Source organism: Myotis myotis, unplaced genomic scaffold (genome assembly GCF_014108235.1).
Source record: "Myotis myotis isolate mMyoMyo1 unplaced genomic scaffold, mMyoMyo1.p scaffold_m19_p_6, whole genome shotgun sequence".
Taxonomy (NCBI): domain Eukaryota; kingdom Metazoa; phylum Chordata; class Mammalia; order Chiroptera; family Vespertilionidae; genus Myotis; species Myotis myotis.
In genome coordinates this window covers 64,121,313-64,139,666 of record NW_023416368.1, presented here as the reverse complement: position 1 = coordinate 64,139,666, position 18,354 = coordinate 64,121,313, and the positions used below count along the sequence as shown (strand labels likewise).

General features: G+C 39.1%; 1 protein-coding gene and 1 non-coding gene across 20 annotated transcripts in view; one reads left to right on the top strand and one right to left on the bottom strand.

Annotated features, from left to right (window-relative positions):
* RAPGEF2 (Rap guanine nucleotide exchange factor 2) overlaps nt 1-12,300 on the top strand; it is a 237,367-nt gene extending 225,067 nt beyond the window's left edge. For 7 of the 19 annotated variants that reach the window (XM_036314807.1, XM_036314803.1, XM_036314801.1 and 4 more), the window contains 7 exons: nt 532-738; nt 2,225-2,377; nt 3,579-3,701; nt 4,901-5,126; nt 5,687-6,246; nt 8,972-9,277; nt 10,223-12,300. In XM_036314807.1, the coding sequence (XP_036170700.1) occupies nt 532-738; nt 2,225-2,377; nt 3,579-3,701; nt 4,901-5,126; nt 5,687-6,246; nt 8,972-9,277; nt 10,223-10,248 (1,601 nt within the window). In that variant the 3' untranslated portion in view covers nt 10,249-12,300. Of the gene's footprint in view, nt 1-531; nt 739-2,224; nt 2,378-3,578; nt 3,702-4,900; nt 5,127-5,686; nt 6,247-8,971; nt 9,278-10,222 lie in introns of those variants that run through there. The other 12 variants (XM_036314806.1, XM_036314802.1, XM_036314809.1 and 9 more) reach the window with 6 other exon arrangements.
* LOC118659508 lies at nt 3,270-3,393 on the bottom strand. The gene has a single exon (XR_004968613.1). It is a non-coding gene; the product is annotated as a small nucleolar RNA SNORA40 (small nucleolar RNA).
* Nucleotides 12,301-18,354: the final 6,054 nt, after the last annotated feature.

Genomic DNA, 18,354 nt, shown 5'->3' with positions numbered 1-18,354 from the left:
TGCTATGGAATTACACGCTTAGTATAGCACTCAAGCAGTATTGGCTGCTATTAGTTGACATAACTCTACCCCTTAGAATTTGATAGTTAAAAGATATATTTATTAAGTAAAAACTAAGCTCATATATGCCAAGGGCTTTCGGACACCATTTTAGAAAAATCATTTCTAACAATTTCCCTGTCGTAGTTTTTATGATATACTTGTGTTATTTTATATGCACACACATAATGTGTTAAGCTACTCGTATTTTTCTATTTTTATTTTTAATGTGGTCTTCAATAGTATAATCACCTTTGGGATAGCTAGTTTCTTAAGGTAAATACCTTTGTCTTGTCATGCCTTTAATACTTTCTATAACTAGGGTTCCCTCCCTACCTCCTTTCTGTCCTTTGTGTAGGCAACAGGGGAAAAAAAAAGACACGTTTTAGTATTCTACCTGCAGAAAATGCTCAGGCAGTCCTAAAATTATCTTGTATATAGCTGTTAACTTCTTAAATTTCTTGTTCTATTTTCAAACCAAACAATTATCAGTGCCTAAGAATCCTGGTGACAAGAAGCCTGTCAAAACTGAGACCTCCCCAGTGGCTCCGAGGGCAGGGTCACAGCAGAAAGCACAGCCCCAGCCGCAGCCCCAGCAGCCACAGCCACCACATAAAGTCAACCAAGGACTGCAGGTCCCCGCTGTGTCCCTTTATCCTTCCCGGAAGAAAGTGCCCGTCAAGGATCTCCCACCCTTCGGTAGGTGATAAACTCATGTCCCCTTTTGGTGCTATTCGCTGTCGTGTTTTTCAGGTTAGGGGGAAATGCTTGTCTTGAATAACTTTGTCTAATACTCTTGAGTCTCCCCCTGATTATTATCTCTTAATAAAGACTTGATGTTTAGTAAGTTAAACTTTATTTATGTCAGTAGAAGGTACTGATTTTACAGAGTATCATTTAATTGTGCTCTTCACTCAGGAGGTGAGCTTTGCTCATGGTATCTACTCAGCAAGCTCAAAAATATCTCCATACAGCCAAATTATTTTATGAATAAATATATGAATGAAAGAAAACAATGTTAATAAAAGAAAAAAAATTTTTTTTTTTTTCCAAAAGAAAAGGATAGCACCCAGCCTGTATGGCTCAGCAGGAACTAAAAGGTCACGGTTCAGTTCCTGGTCAGGGCGCATGCCCGGGTTGCAGGCTTGATACCCACTTGGGGCTTGCAGGAGGCAGCTGATCAATGAGTCTCTTTCATCATTTATATGCCTATCTCCCTCTCCCTTCCTTTCTAAAATCAACAATATTTTTTTTTTAAATCTCACTTTCAAAGTGATTTTTGAAAAGATTGTATTAAAACATCAAACACATGAGTTAAAATGAAGGATTAGATCTTTGTTAAATTTCATTGCTTCCGTTTTGATGAATTCTGTTAAGAACATTAAAACTAACAGTTTACTGAGATAGTTTCAGTATATAATGCTTTCCCAAATATCTGTTTGTTGTTCAAAGTAAGGTAATTGAGAGTGCCTCATAATATTTACTTCGTAAAACATTTTAATGTGACTCTATTTCTAAATTCTTTCCTTTCTTTAAATCACCTTATATTGGCATATATTACCCTTTTTTTCCCCAACCCTCATTTTGCTCGCTCACACTTGGCACTAGATCATTCCTTTCTGACTGTCAACCTCCCTCCATTGTCTTTTACCTACTTTCTTGGGTCGTCTTCTCCATTCTCTTTCATCTATTTATTTGAGCAAATATTAACTGAATGGAATTCCTTAGAGCTCTTTTATTTGCTTTCTTATTGCTTCCTTTTAGCTCTTGACTGTTGACTTTTCTCCCATCATTCCACTTCACCTGAGCTCTAACATATCCAATAGCATCAAAATACCTGTTTCCAACTCACACCTGACTTCTTAGTATTAAATATTCTTTTTATTTATTGTTGTCTAACATATTGTTGAATAAAGATGGTGGTTACATTAAGATTTAGACCCCAAAACAGTCCATCTCTAAACTCTGGCAGCTGTCAATCAGAAACAAACCTAGGGATATCTATGTCTTCTGTAAGCTTACTGTCTATAATGTGAAGAGTACAAAGACCATTGAAATTGTAAACAGCTTGAATCTAAATGTAATATTAAATCTTAACACAAAAAAAACGTTTTTTAGTTATTAATGTTATTTCTTTTCAGTCTTGAAAATACATATTTGTTCGTTTATTTTTTTTCCCTTAAAGGCATAAACTCTCCACAAGCTTTAAAGAAAATCCTTTCTTTGTCTGAAGAAGGAAGTCTGGAACGACACAAGAAACAAGCAGAAGATACGATATCAAATGCATCTTCACAGCTTTCTTCTCCTCCCACTTCTCCACAAAGTTCTCCAAGGAAAGGTAGATTAAATTACTTATTATTTCCCTTTATAGCAATCTATACATTTCAGCTATAATAAATTTCAGAGTTATATATCAGATCATTTTTACATTGTAGAGTCATCTAAAATAATCTAATATATAACAACCAATGGGTTTTTTCTTCTCAGTTTACAAATTTGGAAGAATTTTTGGTATGTTTAATCTTATAGTAAGTAGCGTTAAACTTATAACTACATAAAGCCTTCGAAAAATAAGTTTAAGTTTTTTATTGATCGTAAGTGTGGAAATAATTTTTTTATGCTAAAAGTTGTTCTAACTTAAATATGATTGTATAACAATTACAGAGTAGAAAGCTTTAAAAACAGAAGAAAAACTAATACCTTCCTGATTTATTTTTTCATTGTATTAACACAGGTCTTGATTGCCTTCTTTGTTGCTACTTCTTTTTATTTTTAAAAAGATTAGTTTTTAGGCAGTCAATCTCTTCTTAAGTTGATGCTTTTCTTATATTAGAATGCAGTAGGTCCTCGGGTTACGTCGGAGATCCGTTCCTACGGCATGACATACCTCGATTCTCGCCGTAACTCGGAACCCACCTACATAAGCACCTACGTCACTCACATAGAGCACATACACAGCAGTAATGAAGTGAAACAGTAAACAACATTTAAAAGAAAGATAACAATTCCTGAACTTTACTGGTGGTAAATAAATAATAAAAAACATAAAGCACATATGTACATATGTTGAAATGACAGAACTTTTTTTTTAATAAATACTGTAACTGGGAGATGGCGACTTAACCACAAAACGTAGGTCGAGTCCAATGTAACCCGTAACCCGAGGACTGTCTGTCACTGTAGTAGATCTGCCACAGAACCCCCCAGGTTACTTTCTCTGCCCCCCTTTTTTTTTTCCTTCTCATATGTATCAAAACTCATACTGAACAATGAATTCTGGGTTGCAAAAGAGGCTTTATTTTTAGCAACTGTCTACCCATTAATTGAATGGGTATAAACTAGTAGTAAATGGCTAAGAAAGTTTTCCCTAGAAGGAGACCAAAAAGATTAATAAATTGTGAGATTTCCCTGAATTGACAAATACCTCTTCTGCTTTACTTGATAGATATTTCAGACATCTGTGCATTTTGTGTGGGCACCAGCCTCTACTGTTCTTGTTAAAGGGATCTATCTGAATTCTTTTCTCATCCCGTTGTCAGGTGGCAGTGGCAATCAGCTGAGATCTTTTGGCTCCGGGCAGTTGGACTTAACCAGTTCCTCCTCTTCTCTTGGAAGTGAGAACAGTAACAAGAATAACAATGCACCATGGACCTATGGGATAGGTGGGGTTTATAGAATCAAAGACGGGTGGGAAAGAGGAATCATCTCAGTAAAGGAGAATGGGAGCATTCCTCTAAATGTCAAGCGCTTCATCTGAGTGATTATTTTCTAGAGATTTTTTTTTTTTTTTTTTTTTTTTTAGCAGACTGTTTAGGGAAGGTTTTAAACCTTGTCTGTCAGAACTTTAGTGTGGTTTATAAAAAGACATTTCCTAGATGAACACGTTAAATCTTGTCAAGACCTGTGCAACCTTTAAAAAATAAATCAGGAATTAACAAGTTACTCAAAGGATGGGGAAGTACTATTTAGAGAATAAATGAGCAACATTGAGGTGTCCTAGATTTAACTTTTTTATCAGGTAAGTGGCATTGAAAAATTGCATTGCATACATATAATCATGTAAAGTCAATATTTTAAGTAATATGAGATCCTTAGTGATGTTGTAAAAGAAATGAGTACTGAGAAAGAGGATTTGGGTTTGTTTGTTTTTCATTAAAAATATCAAGATGTTTTTTGTGACTTTCAAAATTATTTTTAGCAACAAAGGGAAGTTAAGGGTTCTTCAGGTCAAAAAACAGACATCTGTTTAGACATTTTAAAGTGATGGTCTAGGGAGAAAATGGAGATTTGTACATTACATCTTCTAAAACTACTGGCTTTTATGCGATTTGTCCAATATATTGTTAATCTTAAAAAGCCAAATGACAGAAATCCAAAGATTTTTTTCAGGTTTTATTGCTTTTTCTTACTTAAAATTATAAATATTTCCTGTTGAATTATTCTATGCCATAAAGTTCTAAAAATTGGAAACAAGATTACTGACTTTGCAGATTGCAAAAAATATACTTTAAAATCTGCTCATGGTTATTCTTCATGGTTTTTTATATAGACTAACAATAGTTGAATTTATACTTAAGGGAGCTAAGAATAGTCGACCAACACCATGATTTCTGCATTATTCCCTGGCTCATATAGCAGTATTTTCTTTTTTCATCTCTAAACTTTCAGTAAGCAAGTCAGCCTTCATTTGAGTATCCATTTACTTTGTCTCAGTCACCTGTTCTCCAAGTAAAATGCATTTTCCCCCACTCCAGTGGTGATAGCTTTGGCCTGCATTTGGTTTTTGCTTCTCTTTGGAAGACTTCGGTTTTGTGTTATAAACCTACAGCGTCTAATTAATGTGGTTGTATTTCCCATGCAGGCTACACTCTGGCTCCCAGTGGTACTGTGGATAATTTTTCAGATTCTGGTCACAGTGAAATTTCTTCACGATCCAGTATTGTCAGCAATTCCTCCTTTGACTCGGTGCCCGTCTCGCTGCATGATGAGAGGCGCCAGAGGCATTCTGTCAGCATCGTGGAAACAAACCTAGGCGTGGGCAGGATGGAGAGGAGGACCATGATCGAGCCCGATCAATACAGCTTAGGGTAGACGCCTTTTCTTTAGTGTTCTTTTACATCCTGTCTTTCATCTTTTAAAAACAAGTCCTTTCTCTAGATGTGTATTTCCATTTATTTTGCATAATGCCTAAGAACTTTTCTCCCATCCCAGTTACTAATTTTCACAGTATCTGGATTAGTAAGTACCATGCTATTTTTGTTGTGCTTTTCAGAATTAGCTTTATTCTTATTGGAACATAGTGGTTCTGTGCTGAAGGCAGAGGGTGACTTTCCTATGCGTCTCAGTTCTTTTGTATGAGCTTTCTTCTTGAAATAATCAGATTATATTGAGCCTTTTAAGGAATATGGTCCTTTATTATAAACAAGTACTTGTTCTTTCCCGCTATGTTTATTTTATGGTGATGACAAGGTGAGAAAATTGGGCATGGCAGAAATGGCCCCATTATAGTGCATAGCAATTGAGTGGTGCTTTCATCTTTTTCCTGGGATGGAAGAAAGCCCCTTTCTAGGAAAAGGTATTTTGGTCTTATCATAGATGATCGGTTAACAGTCTTGCTTTTGCTTTTTCGTGTCTTTTGACCACTTAGGTCCTACGCACCCATGTCTGAGAGTCGGGGCTTATATGCTACAGCAACAGTAATTTCTTCTCCAAGCACAGAGGAGCTTTCCCAAGACCAGGGGGATCGCGCTTCGCTGGATGCAGCCGACAGTGGCCGTGGGAGCTGGACCTCGTGCTCAAGTGGTTCCCATGATAATATCCAGACCATCCAGCACCAGCGAAGCTGGGAAACACTTCCATTCGGGCACACTCACTTCGATTATTCAGGGGATCCTGCAGGTGTCTGGGCCTCAAGCAGCCATATGGACCAAATGATGTTTTCTGATCATAGCACAAAGTATAACAGGCAAAATCAAAGCAGAGAGAGCCTTGAACAAGCCCAATCCCGGGCAAGCTGGGCCTCTTCCACGGGCTACTGGGGAGAAGACTCAGAAGGGGACACAGGCACAATAAAGCGGAGGGGTGGCAAAGATGTCTCCATTGAAGCTGAGAGCAGCAGCATGCCACCTGTGACCACAGAGGAAACCAAGCCCGTCCCCATGCCTGCCCACATAGCTGTGACACCAACTACTGCAAAGGGACTTATTGGTAAGCTTATTGGGGAGCTCATCCAGTCTGGATCGTGGCTTTAATCGAACTTATTTCAAAAGTAAAATCGTGTTTGTGGTTCTTTTCCTCATTGCTGAATAGGACTTGAGATGAATAGTGGTTAAGAGCATAGGTCCTGTGGTCGGGTACATATCTATATTTTCTAGCACAGTGTACATTCAGTCCTTCTTGGCCATCAAAATCTGTAGGTTGTCATATGGTTATATTCTGGTCTCATATTGATCTTTTTATATGAAAATTATCAGGAAGGATGGCCATTCTCTGTAGAGGAAGAATTTTTATTTAATTGAAGCTTTTGAATATTTTATTATTCTATTCCGTTCCCTTGAATTGTAATTAGAACTTTATACTTTGCATATTTAAAAGTCTTCTATTGATTTTGTTATGCAGACAAATTGTTTCTGTGCTCAGCAAATTCTCCCTGGGCATTATGGAACCAAGGAGAGGGTGCTAAGAGATAATGTGATGAGGAAGAGCTTAAGAGTCAGGCGGATTGGGGTTGGAATCACTATTTTGCTCCTTTTCTAGCTTTGTGGCATTGGGCGACGCACTGGACTATGTCTGTTTCCTCATCTGTAAAATGAGTTTAGTGATTTCTACTAATACAGTTGGTGTGAGGGTTAAAGGAATTCTCTGAGAAGCACTTAGAACAGCTCCCAGATAGTAATTGATAAGTGCATGGAAGATGCTGCTGTTTTGCTATTGCTATTTCTATTGTGAAGTTGTATCCAGATGAATTTTCTGTGGCATATTTAATGTCTATAGAATTGAAGGGAAAAAACACATCATAGAATATAGAATGAGAGCCCGGCCATTGTTGCTTAGTGGTTGTGCATTGACCCATGCACCAGTAGGTTGCCAGTTCGATTCCTGGTCAGGGCACATGTCTAGGTTGCGGGCTCCATCGCCTAAGGGAGGGGGAGTGTGCAGGAGGCAGTCGATTGATGTTTCTCTGTCATCGATGTTTCTATCTCCCTCTCCTTCTCTCTCTCTGAAATCAATAAAAACATTTTTTTTAAAAAAAATAATATAGAGTGAGAAATTCTGGAGTGTAATCATTACAGACATTTTTATTAGTTGGGAAATTGTAATTATTTATCATGTAAATAGTCATGGGTAGATGTCAAACTTAATATGCTTTCCAGATGAATAAGGAGATAACTATTAATACCTATTCTTAGTTGCAGATTTTAAAGCACTTTCTTTTAATAAGCTAATACTCAGACTTATTGATGCAAAGGAAAGAAAAATGATGTTTTAGTTCCTAACAGTTGAGTCTAGAAAGTTCAAGAAAATAAAACTTTGCCTGGCTGGTTTTGCTCAGTGGTTTAGCATTGACCTATGAACTAGGGGGCCACAGTTGGATTCCCAGTTAGGGCACATGGCCAGGGTGCTGGCTGGATCCCCAGTGAGGGGCACGCAAGAGGCAGCCGATCAATGATTCTCTCTCATCAGTGATGCATCCATCTCTCTCTCCCTTTTCTGTCCTCTTTGAAGTCAATAAAAATAAAATTTTTAAATGGAAAATAAAACTTTGATTTTACTTGCCTTTACAGATTTCTTTTTAAAAAAAATATATTTTATTGCTTTTTTTAACAGAGAGGAAGGGAGAGGGATAGAGAGTTAGAAACATCGATGAGAGAGAAACATAGATCAGCTGCCTCCTGCAAACCCCCTACTGGGGATGTTGCCCGCAACCCAGGTACATGCCCTTGACCGGAATCGAACCTGGGACCTTTCAGTCTGCAGGCTGACACTCTATCCACTGAGCCAAGCCAGTTAGGCCTTTACAGATTCTTGTTCTAGGTTATGAACATTAATAACAGGGTTTTAAGAGAAATATATACCTTACACATAGTTTTAGAGTTTTTAAGTTTGCGTCATTTTTGGTACCACTTTTCCAATTTTTTTTTTTTAAGCAAAGAACTTATTTTCTTTAATTGATCATTAGCTTTTCTAAGTCGAAGAAGCTGATCTGACAGTTGTCAAGAGCAGTGGCCCTGGTTCAACAGGTAGATGGCATAGCTGCCAGGCGACCCTGGGTTTTGCTTTGAGAGACGCTGCGAAGTGCCCATAGCTCCGGGCTGCCACTACTGACCAACTGGATGAGTGTACAGTAAGCATGATGGGACTCTAGTTAGAAAAGTATTTTAATTCAGAATGGTTCGCCGTGGGCCCAGGACCTGAAGTCATGTGGCATTGTCCTCTGCCTAATGAGGAAAATGCCCAGCAGGGAGGGTTTGCCTGCCTTGTCCCTGGGGCAGGGAGAGAGGAAGGAACCTGACCAGGCCCGGTACAGCAGCATGTTGCAGGCATAGTACTGGGTACCTTTTATGTTCTCTCTTTGCTTCATCTCTACAGGAAACCCAAATATTAGGTGGGAATCTTATTACTATTTTATAGTTTAGACAAGTGTTGAAGTAGTTCATTTAAAGTTAAAGGTACTGAACCTGCCTAGTAGCTTCTCTCACCCGTTATTTGGCCACACAGAGATAACCATTGTGAATATTTGGTTTCGTCAGCATCCATTCCCCTGCCTACCATGTCCCCCACCTCTATATCTACCTCACATCACACAAAATCACATTTGCCGTTATGCTGTGTGTGCTCTTAATAATTATTTTATCGGTTTTTATGGGCATTGGTGCGTGAAATATTCTTCCACAGCACTTTTTAATGGCTGGTGCCTTGTCTTCACTTGCAGCGCGCAAGGAGGGCAGGTATCGAGAGCCCCCGCCCACTCCTCCAGGCTACATCGGGATCCCCATCACTGATTTCCCAGACGGGCATTCCCATCCGACCAGGAAACCTCCAGACTACAACGTGGCGCTTCAGAGATCTCGGATGGTCGCCCGCCCCTCCGAGGCAGCGGGGCCCTCGCCCGCCCAGCAGCCACACGCGCATCCCGGGGCTGGCAGGCCGGTGAACAAGCCCCAGTGGCATAAACCCAATGAGTGCGACCCGCGCCTCGCCCCCTATCAGTCTCAAGGGTTTTCTGCCGAGGAGGACGGTACATACTCATTCTTAAAACCGTAACGTTAGACGTGTTCGCTTATGTTGCCTGTAAGCTTGCCAAGGCGTTTGTATTGTCTTAACACTGATCACTTGTGTCTTCAGCCATATCCTGCGCATTTTATAGTGAAGAGTTCCAAACCTAAGGTTCAGCTTTTGACTCCTGTGTGTGCGTGCGTGTGTGCGTGTGTGCGTGCGTGCGTGCGTGCGTGTGTGCATGTGTGTGTCTGTGTGTGTATATTTTCTAAAGGGCTCAAGAAATACCAAAGATTGCAGAAGTGGTCAATTGAATAAAGTGTGTACATGGCTGGGTTTTGCTCCTAATTCTCAGTGTTCTGTGGAAAGGTTATACTTGGACTTTTAATGAGTTCCAAATGACAGTCTGAGATACATAATTCTCTATAACTCTCTTGCCCGCCTTCTACAATCCTACCTCAAGCTATATTGAGAAGGAGGAGGGAGATCATACACCCGATCTTTCTTTTTTTAAGTTTTGATTCTAACATGTTTTGGTATACAAATAATGACAGAAAAAAGCAAAACAGGATCAATGAAAATTATTTAGAATCCTATCACTTGCAGATAACCACTGTTAACATTTTGTTATATATTCTTCTAGACTTTTTTTATGTAGGTGTATTATCTAAAAAGCCACATGCTGTTTTAAAACTTGTGTCAATGAACTCATTATTAAATAGACTCGTTGTCTATACTGTGTATATATTTAAATAGGCATATATATATATATTAAATATATACTTTATTTTAAAGTGTTTATTATTCATAGTCATCACCTAGAGGAAAAGGCAAGGATTTTAAGTGAGGTATACTAAAAAGAAGAGCTAAGGTATTTTTATTTAGCACATCAGCAAACATACCCTCTCAGCACCAGAAGGACTTACTTGCTCATCACTTTCTCTTTCTTTCCTGGTTGTGTTTGCAGAAGATGAACAAGTATCTGCTGTTTGAGGCACAGGCTTTTCTGGAACCAGAGTGAGCCACCGCAAGGAGAGCACAGGAAGACGCCCCCAGCATCGGGGCCCGGGAACTCACATTCTGAGGATGGTGGACCAGTTTGCCTCCTTCCCTGCCTTAAAAGCAGCATGGGGCTTCTTCTCCCCTTCTTCCTTTCCCCTTTGCATGTGAAATACTGTGAAGAAATTGCCCTGGCACTTTTCAGACTTTGTTGCTTGAAATGCACAGTGCAGCAATCTTCAAGTCCCCACTGTTGCTGCCTGCCACGTCACACAGTATCATTCCACATTCCAAGATCATCGCCACAAGATGAGGCACCCCGGCTGCACTTCTCAATGCCTGGAAAGGTTGTTTTTAAATCTTCCTTTTAGATTTCAATCCAGTCCTAGCACTTGGTCTCATTGGGATAATGAGAAAAGCTAGCCACCGAACTTCTCGGGACCTTTAACCCACCAAGGAAGACAAAGAAAAACAATGAAATCCTTTGAGGACAGTGCTTGTCCACTTGTTTACAATGTCCTCCTTTTTTTTTTTTTTTTTTTTAATGAGTTTAAAGATTGTGTTCAGAGAGTCAATGTTATATCCATTTAATAATTACAGTATTATTTTGAACCTTTAAGTAGGGTTGCCAGCCTGGGTTTCTAAAAAAAGAAAGGAAAAAAAACAAATATGCCAGACAGGGTGTGGCCACAGCAAGAAGAAGGGAAGACCTGGCATGGGACCCTGTCTTCCCGTGTCCTTCAGGCCTCCCCCCGTGAAGTGCCCTGTCCTGGAGACGCATCAACTGTTAGCCAATCACTCAGATACCAAGACACCCCTCCACTCCTTTCCCAGTGGGTGGGGGTCTCCTGTCATACTGTTTGCACATGGCCAGGGGAGGGAAATAGGACTCTTGCGTCCTGTGTCTGAGCCTTATGGAGTGCAGGACAGTGTCGTTTGAGGGTGTGTCCTGCTCCATTGACATGGATGGCAACCTCCCCCCTTTTTTTTTAAGTTATGTTTCTTTGATTTTTGTTTATTTAGTTTTAGGGATTTTTTTGTTTGTTTTTCAAGAAACGTTTATAACTGGATAGCATTGCAGTGAAAGCAGCTTGGGATGTTGGAGCTAATGCCAGCTGTTCGTACTGCTCTTTCAAGACAGCCTCCCTTTACTGAATTGGCATTAGGGAATAAACAAGCCTTGACCATGATCAAAGATCAAAAGATCCCAAACCTGTTGGGATATGCCAGCCTTCGCCAGGGGGGTTAGTCACCGAAGACTAACTGGAAGTGGCTTAATGGACGCACGATGGATAGAGAAGGCCTAAGTGTAGCAACCACCTGCTCACAGCTGCTATTAACCCTATAATGACTGAAATGACCCCTCCACTCTATTTTTGTGTTGTTTTTGCACAGACTCCGGAAAAGTGAAGGCTGCCAATCCGAGTAGTACTCAAATGTGAGGAACTGCTGGTCTTGGATTTTTTTTCCATTAAATTCAGCTGATCATATTGATCAGTAGAGAAACGTAAATAGCTTCAAATTTTAAAAAGAGTCAAAATGCAGTGTTTTTTCACTGTATCAAACAATGTCAGTGCTTTATTTAATAATTCTCTTGTCTCATGGCATTTGTCTACTTGCTTATATATTACATTGTCAATTAAGCATTTGTAATTTTACATGTAATATGCATTCTTTGCCAGTTTTATTATATAGGCTATGGACCTCATGTGCATATAGAAAGACAGAAATCTAACTCTACCACAAGTTGCACAAATGTTACCTAAGCATTAAGTAAGCGTAGAACATAGGACTGCTAATCTCAGTTCGCTCTGTGATGTCACGTGCAGAATGTACAATTAACTGGTGATTTCCTCATACTTTTGATACTACTTGTACCTGTATGTCTTTTAGAAAGACATTGGTGGAGTCTGTATCCCTTTTGTATTTTTAATACAATAATTGTACATATTGGTTATATTTTTGTTGAAGATGGTAGAAATGTACTATGTTTATGCTTCTACATCCAGTTTGTATAAGCTGGAAAATAAATAAATATAACATAAAGCCTTGTCTATATTTTTAATGAATCGTGCATGCTTTTTATTGTCAAAGTGCAAGAAAGCCCTTGGGTCTCACAGTAGGGGCAAATCCTTGGGAAGCTGAGAAGACCTGGCCTGTGTAGCCCCAAACTGTCCAATAACCTATTCTCTTAGAAAAGAAATTAATATCATCAATGTTAACACAGACCAAGCCATGTTTAGGATTGACAGTTTTTCTTGAGATTCCGTGAAAAATGCAGATGGTATCACTATATATCTACAGAGCATTTGTCTCTTCTCAACCTTTTCCAATAAAAATAGCTGTGGGACCTAATATTTTGACCCCCAGTATACATTCAGAGAAAGAGGACCTCGGAGAACTTAAACAGGAGGAGTTCAAGATCATGACCACCGATACTACAATTTAATGATTTGGGACTTCTGATGGGTACATAAAATATTGTCCGTCTGTGAGTTCTCAGGGGTGGTAAGTATGAATACTATTTCAGTCTATCAGAGGGGCACCTACATTTAAAACAGTAAAAGTCCGTTAAGCAGCAACCTATTGGAATAACACTTTGAAATCAAGGACCCATTTTTTAGCCTCGAGCAGACCTAAATAAAAGGACTATCCAACATTCACTGGGAAGTCTCAGAGGTCAGAGTGAAACATATAGGAGCACAGGCACCAAACAGGAGAAAATGGGTGGAAGTCTAAAAAGAAGTCAGGAGTTGACTCCGGATACTAATATGGCCACTGGCCAAACTTAAAAATCTTTCTGAGGCATTTGTGCTAGCTGACTTGGTGAATAAATTTTGAAAATCTGGCCATCAAGACAATGAGAGGATTAAAACCAGTAGCGTCACCATACCTTTTTTATAAAAGAAGGTGCTGTGTGTATAGGTGTGCTGTGTGCTCTCCTCTATCATCATTTCCATTTAAAAGCCATTACCCAGGAACACGCCTAACAAAACAAGCACCTATGCTCTCTTTAAGGCAATGCCCTATTTAAATTTCTGCTGTTCAAAACACTTAATTTTCTCAAGTCTGTTTGGAAAAATATTCAGAATCTGATGTTTTGAACAATAACCTCTTTGCCATCACTTTTTGTATTCTGTGCAGAAAACAGGAAAATGACAAATTGGCATGGTTACTGCTATTCCCCTTTGAGGTTTTAGATTACCTTTAAGTAGCAAAGGACTTGTCTTGTTTCAGGGTTTCAAGAAATATGTGCTCATCAGATGTAATCAATAGCAGTGACAGAGTTTAATCTATGTCATGTTAATAGCAGAACTTTGCCAAGTTTTTTTGGAATGTTGTAGAAAGTGTTGGCAAACATCTGATGCTTCCTCCCTAAGCAAGAAGGCCAACCAAACCATGTCTGTTTTCATATATACAGTTTAAAGGCCTTCAAATACTTCCTCAACTGTGATCCTTTTCTCTCTATAAAGATGTATAGAGTTTATGTTCATCTATGCTTTAATATAGTTTGTCTCCAGTTCACTGATATCTTTTAGAATGTTCTTGGATGATGCAAGCTGCTGAGAATGTATATTAACACGTGGTAAGTCTGTGTGCTAGTGTATTTCTCAGTGCATTATTACACTTTCATATGTGCCAAAGAAAAATAGGCAGCTCTCTGAGTCCTTGAGTCCATGATACTGTTCCTATTCAGGCCCGGCTGGTGTTGCCCCGTGGTTGAGTGTCAACCAGGAGGTCACAGTTGGATTCCCAGTTGGGCGGGCCACATGCCCAGATTGTGGGGTCGATCCCCAGTGTGGGACATACACTGGGAGGCAGCCAATCAATGATTCTCATCATCGATGTTTCTATCTAGCTCCTTCTCCCTCCCTCTCTGAAAAATATACTTTTAAAAAAGTTTATTCAGCAGCAGACAGAAGCAGAGCTCAGGAAGATGGGCGAGGCCATCGCCCTGTTTCAGAGGATGCTGTGACACACCAGCCCTCAGCCCCGTGACCCGCCGGGGGCAGCAATAAATATTTTGTAATAAAATTTAAAAAAAAAAAGTTTATTCAAAGAATAAAGGAAGTAAAGCCGCTGAAGGGTCAAATTGTGGATTAGAGAGGCAAATGATTTTGTGAATATTCACTAAGAATGTCAACAAGCAGAGGTTGGGAAAGGGCAATAATTTAATGGAAATGAGTAAGGCAGAGTGCAACAGAGGCGACATGACACTTTTAAGAAGGACTGTAAAGTGAATGAGAATTTACCCAGTTTAGAGTGAGAGCAAACATTCAGTGGAACTGAAAAATAATGTCAGTGCACTTCTTTCAACATTCACATTTTAGCCACATACAAGGCAAGCACAGTAAAATGACTGCCTATGTTTGAAATTATACTTATCACCCAGTTAGTTTTTACAATGCCATGGCTACATAACAGGAAAATTTATAGAGGTGATCAAAACATTGCATGCAAGATTAAAGAATCTTAGAAAAGGCTTTATTTCATGGGCAACTAATAAGGTCATAACAATTTTCATTATGGAGAAAATCACCTAGGCATGGAAGATAATATCAGAAGTAAATTTAGAATCAAACCACCAATTTTATAGAGGAGAGATAATGAAATAGATTTAGTCCAGGGTATTCAACAGCAGAGAAGTAATAGTATATCAGAATATTTGAGTTTAAATTTATGTAGGTTGGAACATTTCAAATAAAACTACAAAGTTGATTTAGGCTCAAGACAGTGTCAAGTGTAGCATTATGATGAAAATATGTCTAATACTTCCAGATGTAGTTTAATGAAATAATTTTGTTCATATTGTGCACTTACTATGAATATGCACTTTTCTAGATGCTGGATATTTACAGATTACCCTCAAGTGAACCGAGGTAACTTCAAATTACAGTATTCTTTTGGCAGAGTGTCTCTCATTTCTCAAGCTGGAGGGAAAACTTAAGTGAGTGATTCTAATGATAATATCTTATCCAGCAGCCGTGGTTACAGCTGGATCAAAGGAGATGCCTGGCCCAAGAGTAGCCAATGTGAGCTTGCCAGCAATCTATAAGAGGGTCCTAGAATAAGCACTGTAACTAATAGGAGAAGTTCAACCAACTTGATTGAACTCATCACATCCTCTGGGGATTTTCTGTGCAAATGCAAAGAAGAGCAGAAGCTGTACTCAGCGAAGTCATTATGTAGAAGTCATGAGTATGCAGAAGTTATGAACAAGAGGAGGTCTGTGAAGTCAAGAAAATGATTGATCAAAAGTAGGAGTAGTGTTCAAATCTGAGAGGAACAGACACCTATTTCTTAGGGAGCAACCAAATGAGATGTCGTTATTGTACCTGAATGAATTCCCAGTCTCAGAACAAGTCGCTGTGAACTCTTATTCTTCTTCTTGAAACCAGGATGGAGAACCATTTCTGTTCTTTGTGTATTCTCTCTTGATAACCACTCTGTTCTCAGCACCTGGAACAGTGTCTGGAATATTATAAAGGTTTAAATAAATGAGTAGCTTATCAAGTATCCTAGAGGGCTCAAATTACACAGATAAATTGGACAGTCAAAATCAGCCAACATGCATTTGTTGAGGGACATCTATAACTGTGCCCAGTACTGGTGAGTCTTCATTAGCTTTATTGACAATATAATTATCACTATAATCAGAGAAAAATCAATAAAAGAAATGTCTTTTTGTTATATTTCCTGGCATCTAATAGAAAAAAATAAAAAGAACTCTATTATATTCACTTTTTTTTTGCTAAAAGAATAACTATGGTTATTCGGATTTGAGTATATGGCAAACGTTTTTTTTTTCTTTTCAAAATTAAAATGCTGACATCTGATTAGAGCAGAGCCCTTGGGAAACAGAAAAACCCCACTCCTTTGGAATTGTAGGAAAGGCATTGAGATTTTCCCCATTAATAGTAGTTAATGTGCCCCATGTATTGAATACTTATGATAACAGCAAAAGATTGTCTCTTTTCTCTGATTTTGGTAGTTACCAGATAAGCTTATTTAACAATAAGTCCATAATTTTTGAAGATTGAAGTACATAATTTTGTGCATGATAGCTGAATCCAGAATTTATCTGGTTTGTGCTCAGAGTGGTTTACCTCTTTGATTTCAAGTGTCTTTTAACATCAGTCAAGTATGATTGTACCTAAAAAATTGAAATGTTTTCTTTTACTCCCACAGAGTATGAGATCCTCAGAGTGCCGCCCAAATGAGAGGGTCTTTATTGGAATAGTGGCATAAGTTCAACAAGCTCACTTCACTTGAAATTTCCTTTGTTCAGGAGGAAGCAAATTATCCATGGATTTACATAAATATCACTATTAAGAGACAAATATTAATAAATGCTTAAATTTTTTTTCTTCTTCTCTAGACCCAGAAAGGGACCCAGAATTTATCAGCCTTACACAGTATCCGCCTTGAACTTTTGATTTAATCTGACCAGTAACTCTAAGTGAGACTCCCCTTCCTTCCTTGCGGCTCTACCGGAAGCTGGACCTTTTCCCTCTTTACATTGATCAAGGACTCCCAGTCGGAGGTAACATTAGAGCAGCTGATTCTTTGAGGAACTAATTCTCTCATGACTGTGGAATGCCAGTGCCCTCCAGCCTCTAAATGCTGGGAAGGCTTGGCTGTGTCTGTAAATCAAGCTTGGTCCACCCAGACAGGAAGACTCCACCCATGGTGACCTCCACAGGGAAGTATTTGGTGCGTGTAAGTAAAACTTGAAGCTTCCAAGCTTCCATGAGCTTTAAGTGATTTTCAAACCAGCACATTTTAAATGTGTTTAGGGACAAATTAGGATAGAAATCAATAATATCTATTAATAATTGTGGAGTTTTTTTCCTCTCCTTTGAATATTTTATTAATTTATTTCTACCATAAAATAATTCCTTCTTCTCACCATTGCCTTCTCTACTCCACTTGTTCATGGATTTCCTGTGCTCTGACACTGATGTCAGCCATGGCATCATTCTATCTAGTTTCATGAGAGTGTGGTCTGTAGGGTCCTTGTTTCATGGGCCTGGGGCTGAAACACAACTGAAGTCAAGATGTTATCATTAATTTGACCAAAATTCTGTTCCCTTGATCAACCGATCTAAGGCTTTTTTTAAAAGAAAGTTTGATGCTGACTAGAATCGGATGTCTTAGGCAAGCATGTCAAACTTGTGGCCCACGGGCTGCATGCCTCATTTATTTGGCCTGTGTTAGCCTTTGAGTTTGACATGCTTGTCCTAAGGGCTTCAAAGGTGAAGGAAAGAAAGGAGGCAAGTGAGTCATGGTACCAGTAGACTGGACAAGGCCAGTATGAGTCAAGAAGACTGAAAGGAGAAAGGGTCATGTTAAAGAAATGGAGCTGGCCCCTCCAATGTGGCTCAGTGGTTGAGTATTGACACATGAACCAGGAAGTCACTAGATGAATTCCTAGTCAGGGCACATGCCCAGATTGTGGGCTCCATCCCCAGGAGGGGGCATGCAGGAGGCAGCCAATCAATGTTCTCTCATTGATGTTTCTATCTATCCCTCTCCCTTCCTGTCTGTCTAAAAAATTCAATGAAAACATATTTAATAAATAAAATAAAAGGAAAGGAAAGCCTCAGATCTGTTGACCACAGAAACAGAGTTTCAGTCAAGCTAAAGATAACATCTTGACTTCAGTCCCAGGCCCAATAAAGTTGAAGAACCCTACAGACCACACCCTTATGAAACCAGACAGAGTAATGCCTGGCTGACATCAGAACCTGATACAATGGTCAACTACTCCGTCCCCTGGCCCCAAACAATCAGTGAGCCTGTAACCCAACTCCTTTAGCCATCAGGAATAATATTTTCCCCCATATAACCAACCCATCACCTGGACGCCATTGGGGAGCCAGATCTTTGGGCATTAGCTCACCTAATGACTTTAGGCTTGACACCATTTTCTCAATTAATAAACCTCTACTTTCTTGGCTTCAAACTCCTGTTCGCATTTGATTGGGTTTACATGCATGCAGGCAAATGGACCTCTTTGGTCTGGTACCATGCTCAAGATCTGAATTTTGTCTATTTCTTCAATCCCTTCTCTTACTCTGTCTACACAAACACTTTTTG